General features: G+C 39.3%; 1 protein-coding gene across 1 annotated transcript in view; it reads right to left on the bottom strand.

Moving 5' to 3' along the window:
• Positions 1–8,200: 8,200 nt before the first annotated feature.
• The window catches only part of LOC134221888 (uncharacterized), a 51,436-nt gene continuing 35,116 nt past the window's right edge, over positions 8,201–24,520 (bottom strand). The window contains exons 13-16 of the mRNA XM_062701055.1: positions 9,595–9,847; positions 9,407–9,533; positions 9,198–9,353; positions 8,201–9,134 (exon numbers count right to left, since the gene is read on the bottom strand). Coding sequence (XP_062557039.1) covers positions 8,553–9,134; positions 9,198–9,353; positions 9,407–9,533; positions 9,595–9,847 — 1,118 coding nt within the window. The 3' untranslated portion in view covers positions 8,201–8,552. The remainder of the gene's footprint in view (positions 9,135–9,197; positions 9,354–9,406; positions 9,534–9,594; positions 9,848–24,520) is intronic.

Below are 24,520 nucleotides of genomic sequence, written 5' to 3'. Positions count from 1 at the left end.
TTTATCAAAATCGGATCATTTTACGCAAAGTTATGCTGACTTGAACTTCGGCAAAATTTTGCCTATCTCAACCTTTTTGTCTAACCCCTGTACATAACGCTGTAGAAGGGGGAGTGGGAGTGTATCTGTTCGAGCGTTACGGTTTGTATACATTTTGGAACTCTCCCATATTAAAAACATTAGGACGGGGTGAGTGGGGTTAAAAATAACTAATTTTGGGGTTATGTAATTTGTGAAGGTTGCGTGCTACACAGAACCAATGAATCGCAGACTTTGCGAATGGTAGTGTTAGGTGATAGAAGTGTTATAGTGATGAACATAAAATAAGACGAGTTGCTTGCACTTTCATGTTATATGTGCGGGGCTCATGAAATGATGTTGATTCTATCATTATGAATTTTGTGTGCGAATGTTTAACGTTTCGCATTAGCACTGCAGTGCACATAAAACATATCTCACGCTTAGTTTCATAGGGGCGTAACTGTATTGATCGATTTATCTTAATCGGTTTTGTATTTTGTTAATAATTTAATTGTTTCAAAAGCTACAATCGTGATTATTGATTCTGGTGCAAGATACAATCATCCTTTATCACACCAATGTGATGATTTATCACAAACTAGCGCAATTCGGTACAATAATAAAAAGAAAACATCGACGAAGAGAAAATCGATCTATACAGTTACTAGGGGTATGCGATAACTCATGTTTTCCTAACGAAACGAAACGAAACGAAATTTCAAATGTCTATATCAATTCGGATCGAATCGAAACGAAATATAGATTTACTTTCGAGACTTCGAAACGATACGAAATCAAGATTAATTTATTTCGAAATTTTTTCGAAACGAAACGAAATTTGAATTTTTTTTCCGCAGAATTTTTATTAAAATAGTTTTACGCAATTCTGATTTCTCTTTTCCGAAGTTAAATAACTATTTTTAGAGTTATAATAATAGAAAAGGCAATCTGTGATAAATCGTCGCATTCTCGCCGCATATAACATTGGCGATAAGGCAATACCCCAGCATTTCATCGTGGAGCGTGTGCTCCTGAATCTGATCAATTTTACATCATAAAAAAAAAAATATGGTTGATTTTTGGGGATTTCGACTGGATTAGTTGCTAATTTTCAGGATTTTCGGCTTTCAGTCACATGAAAATGTTGATAATTTCAAATCATGGAAAATTTGCTACACAGATCAATAACAGCTGCCAACATTCCTCCGACATTCATTCGAAAATACGTGGATGACTTGTTTCTTGTCCTACATAAAGATCAAGTCAATGCAGCATTAGCAATTTTCAATACTCAAAACTCCAATATCAGCTTCACATCGGAAGTTGAGCAAAACATGCAGCTTCCATTCCTCGACCTACTAATATTAAGGTTTGGTGATGGATGCGGTAAAACTGATTGGTATGCGAAACCAATTTCAATTTCAAAAATTCTGAACTATTTCCCCTTCCACCGCACGGATCAAAAGCTTGCAGTTGTCAATAATTTCATTGACGGAGTGCGTAATCTTAGTACCATTCGAAGTAAACGGCAACAAGATCAGCTCATTCATTACTACCTCAGTAAAAACGACTATCTCCACATCAATCGACTACTACACCAACCACCACGCATCGATGGCCCGCATAAGCCCGCAATCCTCATCCAAAGCCTAACACCACACATCAAAAGCATCCTTCACAACAGTGGCTTGAATATTGGTATCTCACACAGCAACTGCAACACAGTAGGACATCTTTACAAAAATGCGAAGGATCCGGTATCAGAGCTCAACAAAAGCAACGTCATCTACAGGATTGACTGTACGAATTGCCCTAGTAAATATATCGGTATGACGACCAATAAGCTCAGAACCCGAATGTACGGACACCAATCCAACATCAACAAATTGGACAAACAGCTGTTGGAAGGGTACCAATACACAGACCCAGAAGTACTACAACTCCAAGAGAAATCAGCCCTGATTAACCACTGCATCACCCATCAACACCGCTTCAACATCCAAAATCCCACAATCGTCGATAAATCCTACAAGAAGCAAGCTCTGCAAGTGTTAGAGATGTGTCATATTGCCACTACCTCTAACACGGTCAACCATCGGACGGATACCGACAACCTAAGCTGTGCATACGCAAATCTTCTCTTCACGATCAAAACACAGAGAGAAGAGAGAAATGCGTCGTCAATACACCAAGATTATCGACAAGACCCACATGACTTAACAACAACACAACCCACACAAACATACTTGACCACCCCATTACCACCCTAAACCACGAATACCCGACAGCGATATTAATATAGTTCAGCAACTGCCAACAGCTGGTCATGGTAGAAGTGTATCGTAGTGACTTACTGTGTAGTGCCCATCCTGTTCTTCACCACCCACCCATCTTGTTTATGGTGCTGGGACAAAGTAAGATGATATCATGCATCCCCCCCAAACACTTAGTATACTAAACTCGATTTTCCAAATTTAAAATGAACAATAGTGAACCTAGTGCAGTTTACCCCAACCCACCTGACAGTCCATCGTGTGACCCACACTTCAATAGACAGGTTGATTAATCTCGAGTAAGTCACACAATATTTCGCTTATGTACCATTGCAATTTATTAACGTATCGCCAATAAATGACAGGCCCTGATAAAGATCCAAACCCCCGGATCGAAACGTTGGCAATGATTTGAAATTATCAACATTTTCATGTGACTGAAAGCCGAAAATCCTGAAAATTAAAAAATATATATATATATATCAGTAAGAACATAAAAATAATAAAAATATAGAAATTGTGGGATTTTTCATATACGGATTCAAATTTCGTTTAAAACCTTAGTTCACTTAAGAATTATGTTATCATGCTGAAGCATACTTCATGGTGTCTTGTCAGCCTGGTTATATAGTATCGTGCTAAGTCAAAATTAGGAAATTAATGCTTAGATTTGTTTTTTATTATTTAGTGGGATACTCAGTTATGTATCCACATCTGCCAAGCGTATACGCAGATAGAGAATTGATATTACTAACCCAACATTTGAAAAAGGCGTAAAAGCCAAAACTTATTCCCTCTTATTCTTCGTCTACATATATATAGCACACTTTTTTCCAGTCTGTTCATTTATGAGGCTCCGATGTTTAATAATAAACTCTACAGAGCTGAAAACATAAGAAATAATAGAATCAATTATTCCGAAGAAGTTTCAGAAACATTTCTGCGTGAGGTCTTCTTTGGTGACGGTCGGTCCATTGATCCTTCAGTAACCAAACGATCCCGTCGCTGACTCATAGACTGCGCTAGTTGCTTTTTATCCTCTTTTTGTTCTCTCATTTTTCTGTAGGAGTCCGTGTAGCCCATGATTCCCTTCTTCACGAACCAGATCCGATTGTATTATTGTCATAGTTTCTGCTAGTTTTTCGCGTTCCACCATTAAATCGGGAATTTCAAATTGTTCTATCCGTTCAGTTGAATTGGTATCCAATCCAACCACTTCTTCCTCAGCCACTTCAATTACGCCGTTCTACGCTGCATCCTATGATCTTTGACGGGTTGCTGCATCAAATCCGATAACGACACCTGAATACGATTTCCGTTGCCCACCTTGCGTTGCCATAATCGCCTCTTTCTTTCCGATTGATCGTTCCCTTTGGTCGTTCATTTTTTTTTCCTTTGTGGACACGCACGTACATGAAACATTTGTTACGCAAATCCTGGTAGAATACCTTTCCTGTCTATATAGCATAGGGGAAGGAGGGGCAATATGCCTTAGCTATAACGATTTACATGGGTGTTTCTACCTCACGGAACAGTTAGACAATATTGCAGGCTGATGCCATATTGAAATTAGGAAATATCTCAATTATATTGATAATATTCACATTTAAAAAAGTGGTAATATTTCGTTGCCGGAGAACTCATGAAGCAAAACGCCTTTTAGCCGGCAGCTCTTAGGGAACAACGTACCACGCGTCGGCGCATCATCATCTATTAATAATAAATAATAAAAAATGTTTTTTTTTTACCATAAGGCTAACAATCAATAATTTAAGACCAATGCTTTTTATCTCTATAGTTATAAATTAACGGGCCCAGAACATCTGATTATTGAATTTGCTTTTCTGTAAAATGTGAGCTCGATTAGTGATTCGATTGCACTACATTTCTACTTTCTAATTTTGTCCACAAACAATTAAATCAGCCTGAATATTTTATTGTCAAGAGTATTTACCTAAAATTCTTATTCTAAAAAGTACTGTATGGTATATTAAAAAGCTCCTGCTCCTGTATATGGTGTACTGCAGTTCCCAACAGCTGAATCAGACCACACAGTTGAATTTGTATTTTGCAACTAAATAAATTGGCCTGTTTCGGTAACTGTGTAGGATTTGAATTTTTTCTTCTATCTAAAACATAAAAGAGATGTTATTTAAGAAATTGAAAAAGTTTGTTCCGATATTAAAATTTCCTCCAATTTTGTCCAGTTCAGCCTTTTTTCATAGAAGAAAATAAACAATGTGAAAACTGTTGCTAAGACACGACCAGCGTCGATCCAATCCGGAGGAGCTTCCGGAGGAACTCCCGGAGGAGCTTCCGGAGGAACTCCCGGAGGAGCTTCCGGAGGAACTTCCGGAGGAATTCCCGGAGGAACTCCCGGAGGAATTCCCGGAGGAACTTCCGGAGATATTCCCGGAAAATGTTTGGCCAAATTGATCGTTTTGCAAAAAGAGCTAATTGGTCAACAAGTCATACGGCCGAAAATATCATTTTATGAACGGGTTATATGGCCAAAAATGTCGCCAAAACTTCTGCCAAACGACCATTGCAAAACAACTGACCTATTTTACCAAACGACTTTTTTTAGTTCAATCAAAGTTAATTGTCTATATTCCGGGGATTAAACCACCCGACTTGGACATTATTTTACAATGTTGTGAAAGCTCATATGTAAATATGTACATTATGTGGAATATATTGATTTGAAAAATGTCCGCTACTGAGGGTCGCGGGTTCGAGTGGTTCGAAGGGAAAGTGGTTACCTCCAACCAATAAATTTTTCAAATCAATATCTTCCACATAATGTACATATTCACATATGAGCTTTCACAACATTGTAAATTCGACTTTTTTAGCTGAACGACATTTTCGGGCCAATTAAATTTCCGATCAGACAGGTATCGACCTAATACCTTGTTCTGAAAAACAACTTACGAGCAAACGGCCCTTCTCGTCGTTTTGCCAAAGGCCTTTCAGCGTAAGCCATTTGTTCGAATGCCACTTGGCCGAACAACACGTTAATCCGAAAGTCATCAAGCCGAATTAAATTTGGCTGAAATGGACGCTTGTCCGAAAATGGTTTAACCGAAAATGTTATTTTGCCGAAATTAACATTCGGCAGAAAGGTACCTACGGCCTAACTGGCCCAAAGTCGTTTGCCCTAATTGGTTATTTGAATGAAAATGCCTTTCGGAAAAACAGATAATTTGGTCGAAAATGGCGTTTGGTCGAAATGGCCGTATGAACTTAACGGCCATTTCGTCCAAACTGCATTTTCAGCCAAACAGCTTTCTTGACTAAATGACCTTTTCGGCCTAACGACAGATTCGGCGTTTACCCATTTCGGAAAAAATCAGGCAAAAAAACTGATGTATTCGGCCAAACAACTTTCGGCCTTGGACGATTGGGGCTCGGAGAAATTATTTAAATATCAACGGAAATCCTTGAGAGTTTCTTCGAAAGTTCTTCGGAAAATCCAGAGATCTTTGGGAGTTTTTACAAGAAGTTGTGTGAAATTGGCACATTTTTTTTTTCATGAATGTTTTTTGTGTTTTTTTCATGAATAATTCTTCGAATTTTCTTCAGGAAATTAATCGGAATGTGCATTTAGTTCTTCATAATTGCCGCGGAATTTTTTTTAAAACTTATTTTGTTGTTTAACATTGCGCTAAAACGTATCCTGCAAGGAGCCTGGTGTGACAACCGGGGTACGATTTTTAACAGATACAGTCAATTTCCAAAAGAAACTACGGTCAAAAAAGAACGCTCATAAGGCCGGTGGTCCTCTACGGACATGAGACTTGGACCATGCTCGAGGAGGACTTGCAAGGTTTCGGGGTATTCCAGAGACGCATGCTAAGAACCAGCTCGACCAACTCAACGGCGAGCACAGTGTCCAGAAGGTAGCTAAAGCTGTAAGAGTACGATGGGCACGACATGTTGCAACAATGTCGGACAGGAAGCCTACAAAGATGGTTTTCTTTTCCGATGTGGGAGGTACAATAAAGGCTCCCCCGGACCTAAGCGATTACATCGCTGCGACGGCGACAACTAGTCGCCGTGATTCTATCGTTGGGTCGCTGCAGGCAATGTTCTATTTACGCTTCCATACTAACGGCGACAGAATCGACAGAAAAAAGCGATAGAATCGCGTCGCGACTGTCGCGTCGCGTGTGTTTGGGGGAACCTTAAAGCGTGTAAAGCAGGTACAATAAAAATTAAAAAGAACATTGTAAACAAATGGATATGCATATTTATCAGCTAAAAATATGTCAATGATCTGATGGTGGTTGCAAGTAGCAAACCGCAACGTAATCAATAAAAGAAATTGTGTGTGTCTGCTGATGTCTGTCTCACTCAGAAAAATCAACAAAATTTAAGATTTATTCACAAATCACCAATGCCCCAACTCACAAAAAAAAGTTAAACCACCCACATCATGTTAAAAAAATCGAAATTGACCGCAAGAAGAATTTCCTTCACATTAGTAGATGATATTTTACCAAGAACCAGATGATGTGTGCCGGCTACTGAAAACCTGTGTACCGCAAGTCCAACGAACCTAACAACAGGATTTGTCTGCACTACGGTCGGTTTAGCTTAACGAGGGAGTTTTTACTCCGCTTTACTACTTTTTTATGATGTTGCGGAGTGCTCTACACTATGCATGACGAGACAGCGAACTCCTATGCTTGTTACGTTCAGTTTGTTGGTTCACTCAAGATTGTCATTAGCACTGGCTTGGTCTTTTTATGATCTTCCACTAGTACCGAGCTTCACCTCAGCGAATATTTTTGCACTCCATTCAGATGTTTGTATCTGTTGTCATCAAGTTGAGTCATCTTAAGTTAGGTTGCAAGCCCTGCTGCTGTGCTTATCACATGATACACAAAACATAAATGCATCAATGGTATCAAGGCTTAGAAATCTTGTGGTTTTTTCTGCGAAAGAACTTAATAAATACTAACCTAAGAGGTAGCGATGGCTCAGTGGAGTTATGTTTTCAGTTAGAGACCTCGTGACAAGGTCTGATACACACTAGAATTTCTGTTCATATTACGATATTTAACACTCGATAAATACTATCTTCAAATTGAATAAAAAAACCCAGATTAATCCACCTAGCGGCGATGATGCCTTTCTCATGCATCGTAAAATGTACTGAAAAAATCACATAGGAAAGGTCAAAAAAGCATTTTAGGGGGATTGATCGCATATTTTCTATCATTTTGCATGTTTTTGCATTAATTACTATGCATTCCCACCATTCCAGAAAAAATTTTTTTTTTCGATTTTGAAATTTTTTTCCAAGGACCAAGACCCTTTGGGAAAAACAATGATTTTTCAATAATTCCGAAATGCAATGTCCGATCAGGCCAATTTTCAATAGCAAACAATGGCACCGCATTCCCGTCGAATGCAACTTGTTGCGAGTAATTCGGGCAATGCTAAATTACAAAAAGTGTGTCTACAAAATTTCGTACACATACACACACACACATACATACATACACACAAACAGACAATCACCTCAATTCGTCGAGCTGAGTCGATTGGTATATAACACTATGGCTGTCCGAGCCTTGTATCAAAAGTTTCGTTTTGGACTGAAATTATAGCCTTTACGTATACTTAGTATACGAGAAAGGCAAAAAGTGTAAACTTCGATAATAATATAATTTCCATCAAGTGTTAAAGTTACTCGGTGAATTTAATGTAAAATATTATTTCATGTAAATCAGAATTTCTGAAACACCTTTTATTCCTTTTAACTTACAGAAAAAAATCAGAGAAACTGTTTTTTTTAATGAGGTCTTTTGGTCGAAAACACCGTGATCAAAAAAGGTTATTGTGATATTTCATATTTGCCGACTTTAAGTGGTATGAGTCAGTAAAGATCTTTACTGGATGTCATTTAATTTTAATGTAATTTTATTTAATTCCAAACTTTGTGTTATTCCTACTTTGCACATTCGTTAAATCTCGCAAAAACGAAATAATCTCTGAAATTAATTCTCCAAGCCGTGCATTTGCAGTTTATTGTCAGAGACTTTATAATGAATAATAAAAAAACTGGAGTTCACTTCCAGAGTGAAGAGGGGTCTTGTAGAACGAAAAACGCAAAAATAAATAATTCTAGGGAACATTAATCACTTTTTCATGTACTAAACTAGGGAATGGTAACAATAAAATACTGTCAATTATCAACGAAAAAGCTATAGATTTATAACCTTCACGTTTGATTACCGGTCAGATAATTTATCTCTTTTCAATTTGCAACCAGTGCTTGAAAGTCAACACCAGCATCATATCGAACTTGAATTTCAAATCCGACAGTTTCAAGTCCGTTCGGAGTCGGTATTCTCGCAGCAGATATATCAACATCAGCTTCATACTGATCATGGCGTAGCGCCAACCGATGCAGTTCCGAGAACCTCCGCTGAAGGGCAGGTACGCGTACGGATGTCGTCCGACTGACCTCTCCGGCAAGAAGCGCTCTGGATTGAACTGCTCCGCATCCGGTCCCCAAATGTCTTTCCGGCGATGCAGGGAGAAAAACGATATGAACAGGATATGACCCGCTGGAATTTTGATTCCTTCCAACTCGATCGGAGTCATGTTGAGTCGCGCTATGTTCGGACCGATCGGGCATAGACGTAAACATTCGTGAAGGAACATTTCCGTATAGGTTAGACGTTTGAGCACCTCCGGAGATACGGACTCATGCTGCATCGAGTGAATGTGCTCCGCAATTTCTGAGTAGACTTTCTCCTGCACATCTGGGTACATTCCGAGGAACAGGCAGGCGTATGCCATCAACTGACCGGATGTGTCATTGCCCTGTAAAGTCAATAGTAGGTGAATCAGAGACGATTTTAGTACACGACTTATGACAAAAGTTACCGCAGCTACCATCGTGCAAACGTTGTGAATTATCTCCTTCTCGCTCATTGAATCCGACAATTTCAGAAGCTGGTCCATATAGATTCGTGGCTTTTTGTATTCGTCAGTTTCTTCGCGGGGTGCCTCCGTCAGCTGCTTCTTTTTGGCTCTCAATATCTGAGTGAGAAATTCTTTGAAACATTCTTACTATAAAGTATGATTTTGGTTACCTTCCGTGTAACACCAACAAAAACGCTTAGTGACTCTGACTCCATGATATAGTTCTTGGTCAAGCGATAGACTGGCTCCCAGTAATGATGCAAATTCAACACTCGATTAGTAGAAATCGAAAGAAATCTGTTGAAAAATATTGTTTTGGTTCAAAATAAATGTATGAAATAAAATAGAACAGACTCACCTTTTCACATGCGTCACCAAATTATCACTCTCCCCAACAGGCAGACTTTCCGTGTCCAAACTAGTTTTGAGAATCATATCCAAAGTACAGCGGGTCGTGAAATGGAGAGCATTGAAGCGCTCGCCGTTGATAAATGGCTTCAAATCGTTCACCAGCTGGCGACAGCAATTTTCGAAAATGGGAACAAAACTCGTCAGTATTCGAAGGTTGAAGGTCGGATTCAGCTGTTTCCGTTGACGTCTCCAAAGAGGAGCTGAAAGTAAGAGCATGGTTTCAAATGGAACAGCATATTAATATAATTGAAATGTGTTTATTATGAGGAAACTATTCGCTTCACAGACTAAAAAGAATGTAAACCGTCGAATATCGCACAAAATAATACAACGAATACATAAACATAAGCGTAACACGACTTCCAGATGGTTCTTTTGGCTACTCATGTAGTACTGTCGTGCATGTAGTTTGAAGACAATAAATCAAAATTGATTAATAAAGACATATATGGCAGGTCTTCAATGCACTTAAAGTACACAAAAAATATAGAGTAAACCACTCACTACGACCAGTGTGGGCCCAACACCGTGAAAGAAATTCGCAAACGCATCGTGTCAAGGAGCCTGTATCGAATGCAGTTCTCCGCTGAACGAAGTTTATTGAAATATTTATTAGCATCTGGAAAAGAATAAGGATTGGCCTTGCCAAGTTCGTTTACATCAGTTATTAAAGAATCCTTCTTATCGGACATGTTGCCATACCGTAGACTGCATGGCTATCGTTGCCGATGTGACATATACCTTGGAATTGGTTTGCATAAATTATAATAATAACGATTCTAACAAGTGAGTCACTTATAATCTTTTGCTACCAAACATCTGACCTCCATGGACCTGTAGTAATAATAAGTTTAGCTATGATGCAACTGCTGTTAGCCTCAATTTTATTCTAGACTAGGCGCCAAGTAGATGGTGAGCGATAGTACATTTACCCCTCAATAATTATATGCTTTGTGCACAAATTACGTAACGCAAAAACGGGATTTCTGACTCCTTCTTCCCAGCGTAACGCGTGGCCAGACCCCCACTCTTCAAGTACGTAATGCTCACTAAGGCAATGCCAATATTTATTATTTGTTATAAACACATCAGAAAAAGTGTTCCTGTTTTATTTGTTTTTGTCCAAATTGCGTATTCGGTTTCAATTTTGTTTTCATGCTGGTAAGGGGGGGGGGTTGTAAATCGTTACTTAACAATAACGATCGTTTGTTTTTTGTTTTCACTTCTCGGTAGCCGACTCGGTCGCAGGAAAGGTGCCGAAGTGCACTGCAAGGATGTATTCGCCGTTGCCAATCGATGATGCCGGCAATCCGCCGGATAAGAAGAGGAAGCAGCAACTGCAACCAGAGCGGAAGGAGGAGTGCCCGCCCAAGTTTCTAAAGTGTGATCCGCTGGATGTGCGCTGGATTGAAATGTACTTTTAAGCTTTGCAGCAAGGACGCGAAAGTGATGCAACAAGGACCGTCATCAATCCGTCGTGGAATTGCTCGAGTTCCACAAGTATGCAGAACTCGAAAGATTCAGCTTGAAGCCAGTGGCCATGCACAAGATCGCTCGTCACGACAAGGATAACAACCTTTACCTGGTCTATCTGGACCACGACTCCATCATCTGGAAGGACTTGAAACTGTTGGCGTTATCAATTGACTGCTTCAACTCTGGGCACGGCATCCGTAAGTGCCGCATGAAAGTGCACTGCAACAAATGTGGCGCCCCGCACCCAACGAATCAAGGCGACAAGGTTGAGCCACCATCAAGGGCTGTCCGAAGCAGGCGAGCTCCTGGAAATCCGTAAGAAGGCTTCCACCACAGCCCTGCCAAAGAAGAACCGTTATCCTCCGCTCAACGAGGTAAATTATCCGCCCATTCCGGCCCCAGAGCAACCGGTTTCATCCAACAGCGAATGACCCCCGCTCCCTCCTTCTGAACTCCGTTGGCAGCCAGAGAACGAAACTGCCCATCGGATGAATCTGCTCCGCTCCAACTGATGCAACTGATGGCAATTTTTTCATCATGGAAATTGGCTGCCAAAACTTAAGACCCCAAAAAAATATGTCGGGTTATGAAGGGCTTAAAAAATAAAATATTCGATACCTTCACAATCTCTATGTTGATCTGAGGTGTGAGAAGTGGGTTGAACGCTAGCCTGCGTCTATGAGGGCGGACACTGTAGCAAAATAAACACAAAAGGGCTAATCTGAGGCGTTCATAGTAGATTGAGCACTCGTCTGAGGGCACAAGGGCGGATGCAGTATCAAATTGAGTGCAATATGATTGATCTGAGGCGTTCATAATAGATTGAGCACTCGTCTGAGGGCACAAGGGTAGACTCAGCATATTCTTTGCTTCTTTTCTTTTCCTCTTCAAGGGAAGTAACTAGAAAAGTATTTTTGTAATAATGTAGTGGCTTCAACAAGAAAATCATTCAGGAACAGCTTGTCCTCCACTTACATGACTGGCTACGGTGAGCCTGGTCAACTGGAACAGCTCGTTTAAAATAAAAACTATCGAGCTGACCAATGTCCTTGAGGAGAAGGAAATAGATGTGTCGTTCATACCCGAAACGCATCAAAAACCGGTCATCATCCCGAACTTTTGCATCGTACAACTCGACCGGCCGACCAGGTCGCTCTTCGTTACAACATCAACTGTCGCATGCTTCTGAATGAATTTCAACGTGGCCATCGGTGTCGAAGTTACTTAATACTTCTGTCGGTACAATCACGCTCATCGCGGCGTACTGCCCAACTCAAGGCGACTGATCCCCAGCCGCCCTTCGGAGGGACATCGTCTAGCTAACGTGGAGCCAAGGTAAGTAAATCTTCGACGACTTCGCCAAGCATCGAGCCTGGAGCATCAATTGCAGAAATCGAAACGGCACCACGGAGCAACGATATGGAGGAAGGCCACTATACGATCCTAAGCCCTCGGATTCCATCCACCATTTGGCTGAGTCGTACATGCAGTCATCGATCTGTACATAATAAACATGAACGACCATCACGGTGTGCCTGTGATGGTTATTAACGAAAAAAAAATGTCCATCCATTCTGAACTCGCCTTTCGAAAGATATGTTAGGTATTTATTTGTTTTCTATTATTCAAAGAATAGGTTTTAGGTTATATAATTGGTTGATGTTGCAAATTGCATATTTGATGATAATTTATTTGGATGCAATCAGGAGGAAATTCACGGTATATATGGTTGCATATTAGTGAAATATCGAACGCAAAAATCATTATATTTGTAACTGCTATAACTTTCGATTCCCTAGATGAAATATTTTGAAATTTTCATAGCAGACGCCTGGATATTATATCTTTCGAAAGGCGAGTTCAGAATGGATGGACATTTTTTTTCGTTAATAACCGTCACAGGCACACCGTGCCATATTGTACAGCCGGTCGTCTGCCAGGAGCTCAGCTGCCCGGGTGTGGCAGAAGTCGGCTACTTGGTAAATCGGCATCATCAGACCCTGCGAAACAGTCATCGAGTCGACTGGGATCGGTTTCAAAGGTGCGTCGACGATAACATGAACTACCAGCGTTATTCGGCAATACCGGAGGAAATCGACGAGCAGGTGCACGCCATCGAAGAGCGGCTTGGTACACTTACCAAATGTTTGATCCGTTTATGAAATATCATTCGCAGGTAGTGCCGACGTACTGGACTGCCTGTAAGACACGTTGCCATCGATTGACAAAAATCAATCTAGGCCAGAAAAGTTCTTCTTCAATGGCTCTACATTCCAACTGAAAATTGGCCTGCTTTTCACCTTAGTATTCTACTAGCATTTCCTCAGTTATTTATTAAAAGCTTTTCTATGCCCGCCATTGCATGTATCTTGCGTGGCAAGTACAATCCATATATATATATATATATATATATATATATATATATATATATATATATATATATATATAAGTTACAAACGGAATCGATCAGCAACCATCTATCCCCAGTATAGAAGACATCAAAGAACGGATAAAAATCATTCAACAGCAACAACAACAATTATCATCCGCTTTAGCTGCATTGAGCCATCAGACCTGAAACCATAACCCTGCAGTCATCATGTTGACGACCCATGTGTCGCCAACACAGCACAAACCACACTTCACCGGACGGCGAGGTCTTATTTCGCTACGTTAGCGTCTTTAACTCAAGTTAGGGAACATTAGCTAGGGACGTGAGGCCTTTGTACAATTCATTTGATTCGCAATAAATCAGTCTGTTCTAGATATTAACCGCGTACACATCGGAGTTAGTTTTTTAAAAAACGTCTCCCGAAGTCCCTACCCGTAACTGGCTTAGGTCGGTAGGATTTCTCTAGTCGCGTCTTGTGCAAAAGTGAAGTGATTTCGCCCGTGAACTGAAAGAACGACAGCATATCGTCTCTGGAAGGACACATCCCCAACGGATTATTGAGGAATTGCGACGATTTCCATCTGGAGCACCGGAGACAACGACTAGAGAGGCCCGCTTCCATCATCCCATCCTTAGTGCCGGAATAGCACAATTCATCCACCCGCGACGGCTTATCGCGAAAAAACCGTAAGTTAAGTTTTCCTACATTTAATAAGGCGCAGTCGAAAATTTAAATAATTGTGTTATCAAGTGTGTAACGAATTTAACAAAGTAACAATCGTAATCAAATCATTTAATAATTGTGTATTTAAGTGTGCGGCAAATTTAAGAAAACGAAGGCGCAGTCGAATAATTCAATAATTGTATAATCAAGTGTGTGACAAATTTAATGAAATTAAAATCGAAATCGAATTATTTAATAATTGTGTAATTAAGTGTGCGGCAATTTTAATAGAACAAAGGCATTGTCGAATCATTAAATAAAATTCTAAAAGAGTGTGTAAGAGAAATTGTGTGTGTACTCGTGTGTGAGAGTATTTACTTTTGAAAACATTTTTGACCAGTGGTGCAGGGGACAATTCCTGATAAAAAAAATTTAATTGCAAACCAGTGTGTATGATAACTAGAAATATGACTGAAGAGCTATCACGCCAAATAGAGCAGCTCACAGTCCAACTTGCAGAACAGAGGTCGCAAATCGCCTCACTCTCGCAAGGGCGTGACATCGACGAAGACGATGACCCACGCAATACGATTGAGCAGCTAGCTGCGCAACTCGAACAGCAAAGGCTGCAAATAGCCTCGCTGATACGAGACAGGCATGATGCCATAGAAGCCGGACCATCTGGAACGGCAGTAGTGACAAACAGGGTACCTTCTTTTGACACATCTCGTGTCCCGGAGTCGATTAAGTTAATCGTTCCCTATAAAGGCGATAAGAAAACTTTATCCGCATGGGTCGCTTCTGTAGAAAAGGAGCTCGAATATACAAAAGGTTTATGTTCAACCCAAGCGGAGATTGATTCTGTGATGCCACTATGGGTGAGCGTAATAAGAGATAAAATTATTGATGAAGCAAGTCAAGCGCTCGTATCGAGGCATACCGCTTGTGAGTGGGATGCAATAAAAAAGGTGCTCACCGAATATTTCGGCGATAAAAGAGACCTATGTGGTCTCGTTTCTCAAATTGCCTACTTACAACAAAATGCAAGAACCATTACAGATTTCTATAATGAATGTCAGGAACTATTATCCGACATAATTGATAAGTTAGCACTCGATAGTGCTACAAAACACTGTGTTCCAACTCTCTCCCAGAGTTACGAACATATGATTATGAGTTCTTTCATAGATGGTTTAAATGAACCATATTCCATGCTCACACGAGCAACCTGTCCTAATACCCTACTAGCAGCTTTCCAAAACGCGTCGGCGCAATATAATGCTGCTCAACGGAAGAAAGAAAAATTTTCGAGGCAATCTCCCAAACTTCCGACTCATACTTCTAATAAACCACCATTCCAAGGAGGGTATTCTAATAAACTCCAAAATCCACATCAAAGATTTGATCATAATTTCGGTAGACCTCCATATCAGAGCTATAACAATAATCAAAACAGAGGGTATAACCAAAATATGCAATATAGGGGTAATTTTGCTCCTCCGCAAAATAACCGAAGTAACTTTTTCCACAGCAAAATAATCGCTTCAATCCACAACAAGGTAGACTCCCAATTAAAGCAGAAGTTATATCTCAACAAACGAGACAAAATCCTCATCAGAATCAGAATCCTCAGCATGTCAGTGCTATTCATCACCACGAATCTCCTTACAATCCATACGAGCAACCAAACAATGAATACTATGAAAATCAATTCCCTGGGTATGAGCCTGCACACGAACAATTGACTCATGAGGAATATTCAAGTAATATTCCGATTGAAAATCTTGAACCACACAGCGAAGGTGAAAACCTAAATTTTCATACAGCTCTGGACATTCCCCAGGAGGAATGACTAACAATTTTCTGCCATACATAATAGTTAAATCATCCAAATTTGGTGTGATTAAATTTCTTATTGACACAGGTGCCAATAAAATTACATCTCACCGAAATTGGTCTCATCAAATAGTGTTGAGATTGGTGCAAAACACAAAATCACCAACATAAGTGGTACGTGTATTGTTGACAAATTTACATATTTAAACCCGTTCATGGTCCATGATGACAACCTTCCACTTCAACGATTTTTCCTGTTTGAGTTTCACAACTTCTTCCATGGACTGATAGGATACGAATCCTTGAGGTCATTAGGGGCTGTTATAGACACAGCAAACGATGTGCTGAAAATCGGCTTCACGTCGATACCTCTTCACAAAAAATATCCAGAGGTGATAAACCTTAATGCAAACGAGACCAAGGCTATCTTTATACCAACATCCAGTTCGGATGGTGATTTCCTCCTAGAGGAAGAGGTCGAATTACTACCTAAAGTATATATCTTAGCTGGAGTTTATACCAGTAAGAATCGCAAAGCCAAGATACTAATCCATAATTTTGATAGCGAAACCAAAGAGATTAGTCTTGGAGACGCTCTCAATGTAGAGGTAAACAATTTCGAAGCTATCACTTCAAAATCAAAACCAAACATTCAGGCGAATAAATCTCATATCGAAAAGATACGACACCATCATTTGAATAGTGAGGAGAAACCTAAGCTCCTCAAACTTCTAAATGACTTTTCCGATATCTTCTTCAACGAAGACGAAGAACTAACTTTCACCAGTGCGATTCGTCACCATATAAACACACAGGATGAACTTCCTGTCTATTCTAAAACATATCGCTACCCTTTCTGCCATAGAGAGGAGGTCCAGCGACAGGTAGACAAAATGTTGACTCAAGGAATTATCCAACATTCGGATAGTCCCTACAACTCGCCCATATGGGTCGTGCCAAAGAAGCTTGATGCTTCTGGCAAACAAAAGTGGAGATTGGTTATCGACTATCGTAAGCTGAACAGCAAGACGATAGATGATAAATACCCAATCCCAAACATCACGGAGATCTTGGATAAACTTGGGAAATGCCAGTACTTTTCTACTTTAGATCTGGCCTCCGGGTTCCACCAGATCCAGATTGATCAGAAAGACATACGGAAAACAGCCTTCAGTGTCGATGGTGGACACTATGAGTTTGTCCGAATGCCTTTTGGCTTGAAGAACGCCCTGCAACGTTCCAGAGAGTGATGGATAACATCCTCAGAAAACACGTTGGCGTTCGCTGTCTAGTATATATGGATGATATTATCATCTTTTCAACTAGCCTCCAAGAACACTTACAAAATTTGAAAATGATATTGGAAACTCTTAGAGAATTCAATATGAAAATTCAGATTGATAAATGTGAATTCTTGCAAAAAGAAGTCGCTTTCCTGGGACACGTCGTAACTCCTGAAGGAGTTAGACCCAACCCAGACAAAATTAAGATTATCCAAGAATGGCCTATACCTAGAAACGAAAAGGAACTCAAGGGGTTCCTTGGAATAATAGGATACTATAGAAAATTCATCAAGGATTTCGCGAAAATTGCGAAACCCCTAACTCAGCAACTTCGCAAAGAGGAAACAATCAGGCATACCCCCGAATTTGTTTCAACCTTCGAGCGTTGCAAAAGAATATTGTCTAGTAGTCATGTACTACAATATGCAGATTTATCGAAGCCATTTGTATTAACTACAGATGCTTCGAATTACGCATTAGGAGCGGTATTGTCGCAAGGCCCCATTGGGCAAGACAAGCCTGTAGCCTTCGCTTCACGCACCTTAACTAAGACCGAAGAGAACTACTCGGCTATCGAGAAGGAACTTTTGGCCATAGATTGGGCGTGTAAATATTTCAGGCCTTATTTGTTCGGTAGTAAGTTTACCCTTTACACCGATCATAAGCCTCTAACATACGCATTAAACCTCAAAACCTCGAACGATAGACTCATAAGAATGAAGCTACGTTTAGAGCAGTTTAACTATGAGATTAAATATCGGCCTGGCAAGCAAAATGTCGTCGCCGATGGTTTATCTCGAATCAAACCTGAGATAAATGCAAATGAACAACAACAGCAAGAAACCTCATCATCCTCTGATGATGAAAATGACGAGAGCGATAATGAAACAGTCCATTCGGCAACATCCGACAATACAGGTTACATACAAATGACGGAAAAACCTTTAAATTATTTCAGTAACCAAATTTTTATAAAAAGGGGAGATGTAAATAACGAAGAACTTGAGACTATATTTCCAGGAATCCAAAGAAGGACGATAACGAGGGTAACCTTTGGAGTCCCTACAGCAGTGAAGATATTTAAGGATTACATGAACATTTCGCGAGTAAATGCTATTCTCTGCCCGGAAGAATGGCTAAATATCCTTCAAATTACATTCAAAAATCATTTTTCCCGTTCAAAATGCTTTAAAATCTTACTAACACAGAAATTATTGCAGGATATAGTGACAATAGAAGACCAGAATTCGATAATAGAGGAAACGCATGACAGAGCCCACCGTGGAATAGACGATAACCTAAGAGCCATCAAGAAAGGTTTCTACTTCCCTAAAATGAAATCGAAGGTAACATCTTTTGTAAATATGTGTCATATTTGTTTAGAAAACAAATACGAGAGGAACCCCTATAGGGTCAAATTTGCATATACACCTACCCCAACTAGACCTCTCGATATTTTGCATGTGGATATATTCATATCCAGCCCAAATCTTTTTATTTCTGGTGTAGATAAATTGTCGCGCTACGCTATACTTATTCCGGTAAAATCTCGGTCTATCCCAGATATAAAAAGGGGTATCACTAAACTATTCACAAGTTATGGCACACCAAAGATGATCGTGTGCGATAATGAAGTTGCCCTAAAATCTATAGAAATACGTGGTCTTCTTCAAAGACTTAACGTCGAAACCTACTACACGCCATCAGATCATAGTGAGGTGAATGGAATCGTAGAGCGATTTCACTCAACTCTAAGCGAAATTTTCAGATGTATCAAACCAAAGTATCCCGATTTATCAAACAAAGAAATATATAAAATTGCTAATACATTATACAACACAACCATCCATTCTGCAACTAAAATGAAACCTATAGACGTATTTTTTGGAATTAAAGAGGGAGATGAAAGACCCCTAAATCTCCAGAGAATACTAGAAAATAGGAATGAGATCTTCGATGAAATTGTGCTAAATTTGGAAAACCGTCAGAAAAAACTTACCGATAAACATAATAAGAACAGGGAAAAGGAACCAACTTTCTCAGTAGGCGACCCCGTATATATAAAAACCTCAGGCATCCCCGATAAAAGAAGGCAAAAATTCAAAAAACAGGTAGTTAAAGAAAATAGGAGAAAAACACTCATCGATCGTAGGAACATCAAGTTACATAAAACGAAGCTAAAAAGGAAAAGGAAAACCTAAGAATTTACTGAATGTCGTCTGAAACTCTTTTAACTTTTACTTACTCACATACGAATAATTTTAATTTCAGAAAATGATCGTTTGCTTTGTTGTAATGCTTGCCCAATTCACCACCGCTCATCTTCTAACAATAGAGAACCTATATGAAAACCCGCTACTGCTTATTAAAGAAAGATCATGCAAAGTTCAAATAGGAACAATAAAAAATAGTTCATCCCATAAATATGACCCTAATAGAAGAAGCAATCGAAAAGCTAGCTAGTTTCTCCCACATGAAAGTTTCAACCACCAACCCTCTAACACACCTAGTGAAAACTAAAGTACAGCAGCTATACGCCACGTTCTACGGATTGAGACCGAAAAATCACCGCAGCAAAAGATGGGACGTTATTGGCACTGGTCTCAAATTCATCGCCGGAACTCCTGACGCGCATGACCTCAGGCTAATCAATTTAACAATGAATGAGCTGATAAGTCAAAATAATGAGCAACTGAAAACAAATATGCAACTTAACGAGAGAATTACGCATCTCACCAACAGTATCAACAAGATCATCGAAAACTCTTATATCAACAAAGTAATCTTAGATGAAATTGAGACAATGGCAACATTGTTTAACATCGAAAGTATCAACCATCTAATGGAAAGCATCCAAGACGCAGTAACCCTTACAAAAAGTTCACTTGTAAACAGTAAAATTTTATCTCTACGGGAGTTGAACACCATAAAACACTTCTACAAGACCAAGGAGTAGAGATAAACTACCCGGATGAAGCGCTCCAGTTTGTTATCCCGAAGCTAGCATGGAAAGATGATATCTTACTATACTTGCTCAATGTTCCACAATTGGAAGATACCACATCAAGTATCTTAAGGATCTACCCTCTGGTGATCGGCAATCGGACCTTACATCAATATCCAACCCACATAGTCAAAAGGAACTTTAATCTTTATACAACTAAAAAACCTGAAGACTTCGTTCAAAAATCAGCATTCCTAAACGAACTACGTGACGAATGTTTAAGATCGCTGATTCATGGAAAGAAGGCAACATGCAGTTATACCACACAGAACAACACAACACAGGATCTCATAACGGAGAATTCCATATTGATTTCTAACGCCCGAAATCAAACTCTTCATTCTAACTGCGGACCGGATAACAGAACTTTAAACGGAAATTTCTTAATTTCATTTGCAAACTGTACAATACTGTTCAATAACCAACACTTTAAAAACGGAGAGCTGGTGAGCGAAGTAGAAATTATCCAGAGAGCTTTCCATAATCTCGAAATCAATTGGAAAGGACATAAAACTTACGACTTGGAAAAAATCAACAGCGAAACTATCAGCAACAGGAAGAAACTGGAACACGTATACCTGAAGCAGAATCATCTCAACCTTAAATTTTGGAGTATCCTAGGAGGTTACACTACAATACAAATTCTCGGTATAGTTGCAGTCATCCTTTTCTACGTAAAAGATTCTTGGACCAGTTAGCTCTAATGCCATAGATTCCGGAACGGGACGTTCCTCACTTACGGGGGGAGTAGTTACAAACGGAATCGATCAGCAACCATCTATCCCCAGTATAGAAGACATCAAAGAACGGATAAAAATCATTCAACAGCAACAACAACAATTATCATCCGCTTTAGCTGCATTGAGCCATCAGACCTGAAACCATAACCCTGCAGTCATCATGTTGACGACCCATGTGTCGCCAACACAGCACAAACCACACTTCACCGGACGGCGAGGTCTTATTTCGCTACGTTAGCGTCTTTAACTCAAGTTAGGGAACATTAGCTAGGGACGTGAGGCCTTTGTACAATTCATTTGATTCGCAATAAATCAGTCTGTTCTAGATATTAACCGCGTACACATCGGAGTTAGTTTTTTAAAAAACGTCTCCCGAAGTCCCTACCCGTAACTTATATATATATATATATATATATATATATATATATTATATATATAAAACTCAATGTTTGTATGTTTGTCTGTATGTTTGTATGTATGTTCCAGCATAACTTCTGAGCGCATTGCCCGATCTCAACCAAATTTGGAACACAAATTCTTTATCTTAATGAAACGACGATAGGGGGGTTATGGATGCTGTTTGGAAAAGGGGGAGGGTGTGGGGGGAGGGGTATTTCTTAGTCATCGATCAACTCAGTGTACCTTCTGAACCCCTTGGCCGATCTCAACCAAATTTGGAACACACATTCTTTATCTTAAGGAGACGACGATAGGGGGATTAGGAATGCTCTTTGGAAAAGGGGGAGGGTAAGGGGGGAGGGCTATTGCTAAGTTATCGATCAACTCAGTGTAACTTCTGAACCCATTGGCCGATTTCAACCAAATATGGAACACACATTCTTTATCTTAAGAAGACGACGATAGGGAGGTTAAGCATGCTCTTTGGAAATAAGAGATGGTATGTGGGGAGGGGTATTGTTTAGCAATCGATCAGCTCAATGTAAGTCTTGAGCCCCATGACCGATTTGAACCAAATTTGTATCAAATATTGTCTGTCCTAAGGAAACGATTTTAGTGGATATTGGTAGGTCCTTTTAAAATGGGGAGGTTGTGAGAGAGAAGTATTGTTTAGTTAGCAATCAATTCAGCATAACTTCTGAAACCAATTACCGATGTCCAGCAAATTTGGAACCCATATTATCTGTCTAAGGAAGACTATATCAGACTGGGTAAGTCTGTCATAGCTGAACGAAAGACAGTATATTTATTAAACGAACAGTTTAGTATACCTTTTTATCGCATGGGTGAATTCAAACCAAATATTTAAACACGTATAGTTTACCCAAAGGAAACTATTTTAGAGAGGCTGGGAGGAGTTTTTGAAATGCGGGAGGATGTTGTGGTTGGGTATTATTTAGAAAACGACTTAATTTAAAATCCCTCTTATTTAGTTCATCCGAAGTTCTTTGACATTGTACAATGCTCCGAAAACAATTCCTCAAAAATAGCAAATCCACGACAATAACATTCCCTGGAAATTACATATCCCTGAATGAAGCAGGCCATTAACACAACACTATTTGGCCTAAGGTCATTCAACATGAAGTGAATTTGGGATAATACTGAACATCATCTGAAAATCTTTCATAGAAAGCATACATTTGCTGGGTATAAAGCAATAATAATTGTTACCCTTCATCGAAATCATAGTTTGCCCAGTGAAAAGCAATGAATAATGTGTTTCCTTCTGGATGGTGGATGTGATTGCTTCTTTAAAAGTAGGCATTTTCTCGGAATAAGGCAATGGTGGGTGTGATCCCTTCTTTAAAAATATGCGTTTGCCCGGAATAAGACATCGGTGGATGTTTTCCTTCTTTAGAAATAGACGTTTGCCCGGAATAAGGCTATTCAAACCCACAATCCCTTCTTCAAAATCAGTCAATATTTCCAAAAGCCTTCTTTTAATCAAATGATGAAGTATCAACAAGTAAACACAATTTTATACCCTGTTAACCAATTGGTTTTATTATTTTCCGATTGTGAAAAAAACTGCGAATTAAACTGGCAACTCCGAGCAAGGCCGGGTACATAAAGCTAGTGGATACACTATGCCCAGGGTGTCAAGAAAGTTTCCAACCCGAAAACATTCTAGACCGGACCGAGAATCAAACTCGCCATCTCCGGATTGGCAATCCTACGCCTTTACTCGCAAGGCTACTGGAGGCCAGAATGGTGGACCTCAGGAATAGTGTGCTTAGCCGTTCTAGAAATTGACCAACATTCTAAAATCCAAGCTACAGCTACAACTACAGGAAAATCATCAAAATGAATGTTCAGGAATTCTTCGAACATTACTGTACTTTCAAAGTAAACTCTCCTGACTACCAAACCCTAATAAAATAAACTTTAAACAAGCATATGTGAAACATTTTCATCAAATGTTGAAGATAGTTTTTATCAACGATAAACAATAAAATTATTTAATGAACAACCGTCTAAGATGAATTAAGTACTTAATTCGTCGTATACGGTTGAATACATTCCACTAAAAGAGCTTAATATATTTTTCTATTTAATGAAATTTTTTGATAATACATATACTGCCGTGAATCGCGAATTAAAACCAAATTAATCTTAAAAGTGACCGTTCGAAAATTACGAAATCACCCGGTCATAATAACGGCTGGTGCTATTGACAGATATCGAATTATTTTAGATAGATGGTTTATTGATATTGCTGGACCAATAAATCATCTATCAAAAATAATTCGATACTTGTCAAAAGTAATCTTGCTCTGCCAGCAATGTTGGGAAAAAGTCATATTCTCAAATCTCATCCACGATTCGAATCAAGCGCAAGTCAACCCCTTTTTGCTCTCGGTGTATTTATTTTGTCCGACGATGGTCCAGTAGCCTAGAAGTTTGAATCTATCAACAAAGAGAATCATCATCTAAATATAGAGATATGGAGATGGCGAGGTTAACGAGATGTAGAAGGCACAAATGTATGTAGATCGAAGAGACCGAGAAAACCATCGACATAGGGAGGGATAACGAGATATAGAACATCAAGATGTAGAGAGTCGTCTATATAAGCTAATGTAGTGGTGGAAATCTGTGAATTTTACTCATAAAACGAGAAGTAGATAATGCGCAATACTCGCGAACATTTGTTTTGCCTTTTTCTTGCTTCCCAACAACTCGCAGAGAAAACTAAAAAACGAACTCCGAAAAACGTTCGTGAAGCTTTAAGTGATGAACTTCTAATTCCATCGAAAAAATCACTATAATAAAGAAATAAAAAAAAAATAAAAAAAATAAATAAAAAAAAGTTCGTGAAGCTTCGCGAGTCATTTGGGTTAATTTGCAACCTCGGAACATGTTTCTCACGGATGTTCGAGCAAGAACACAGTTGTTTATTGTTATTTTGTTTATGTCAAGTCAAATTTATTCATTGTATTCGAAGTAACTACAAATACTCACGACCATAATTTTTACTCCCGAACAAAATACTGCCCTGCTTTTTGTCTTTGCTCTG

Source organism: Armigeres subalbatus, chromosome 3 (assembly GCF_024139115.2).
Source record: "Armigeres subalbatus isolate Guangzhou_Male chromosome 3, GZ_Asu_2, whole genome shotgun sequence".
Classification (NCBI taxonomy): Eukaryota; Metazoa; Arthropoda; class Insecta; order Diptera; family Culicidae; genus Armigeres; species Armigeres subalbatus.
Note: the sequence above shows the minus strand (reverse complement) of the source record. Positions and strands in the feature narration are given on the sequence as shown.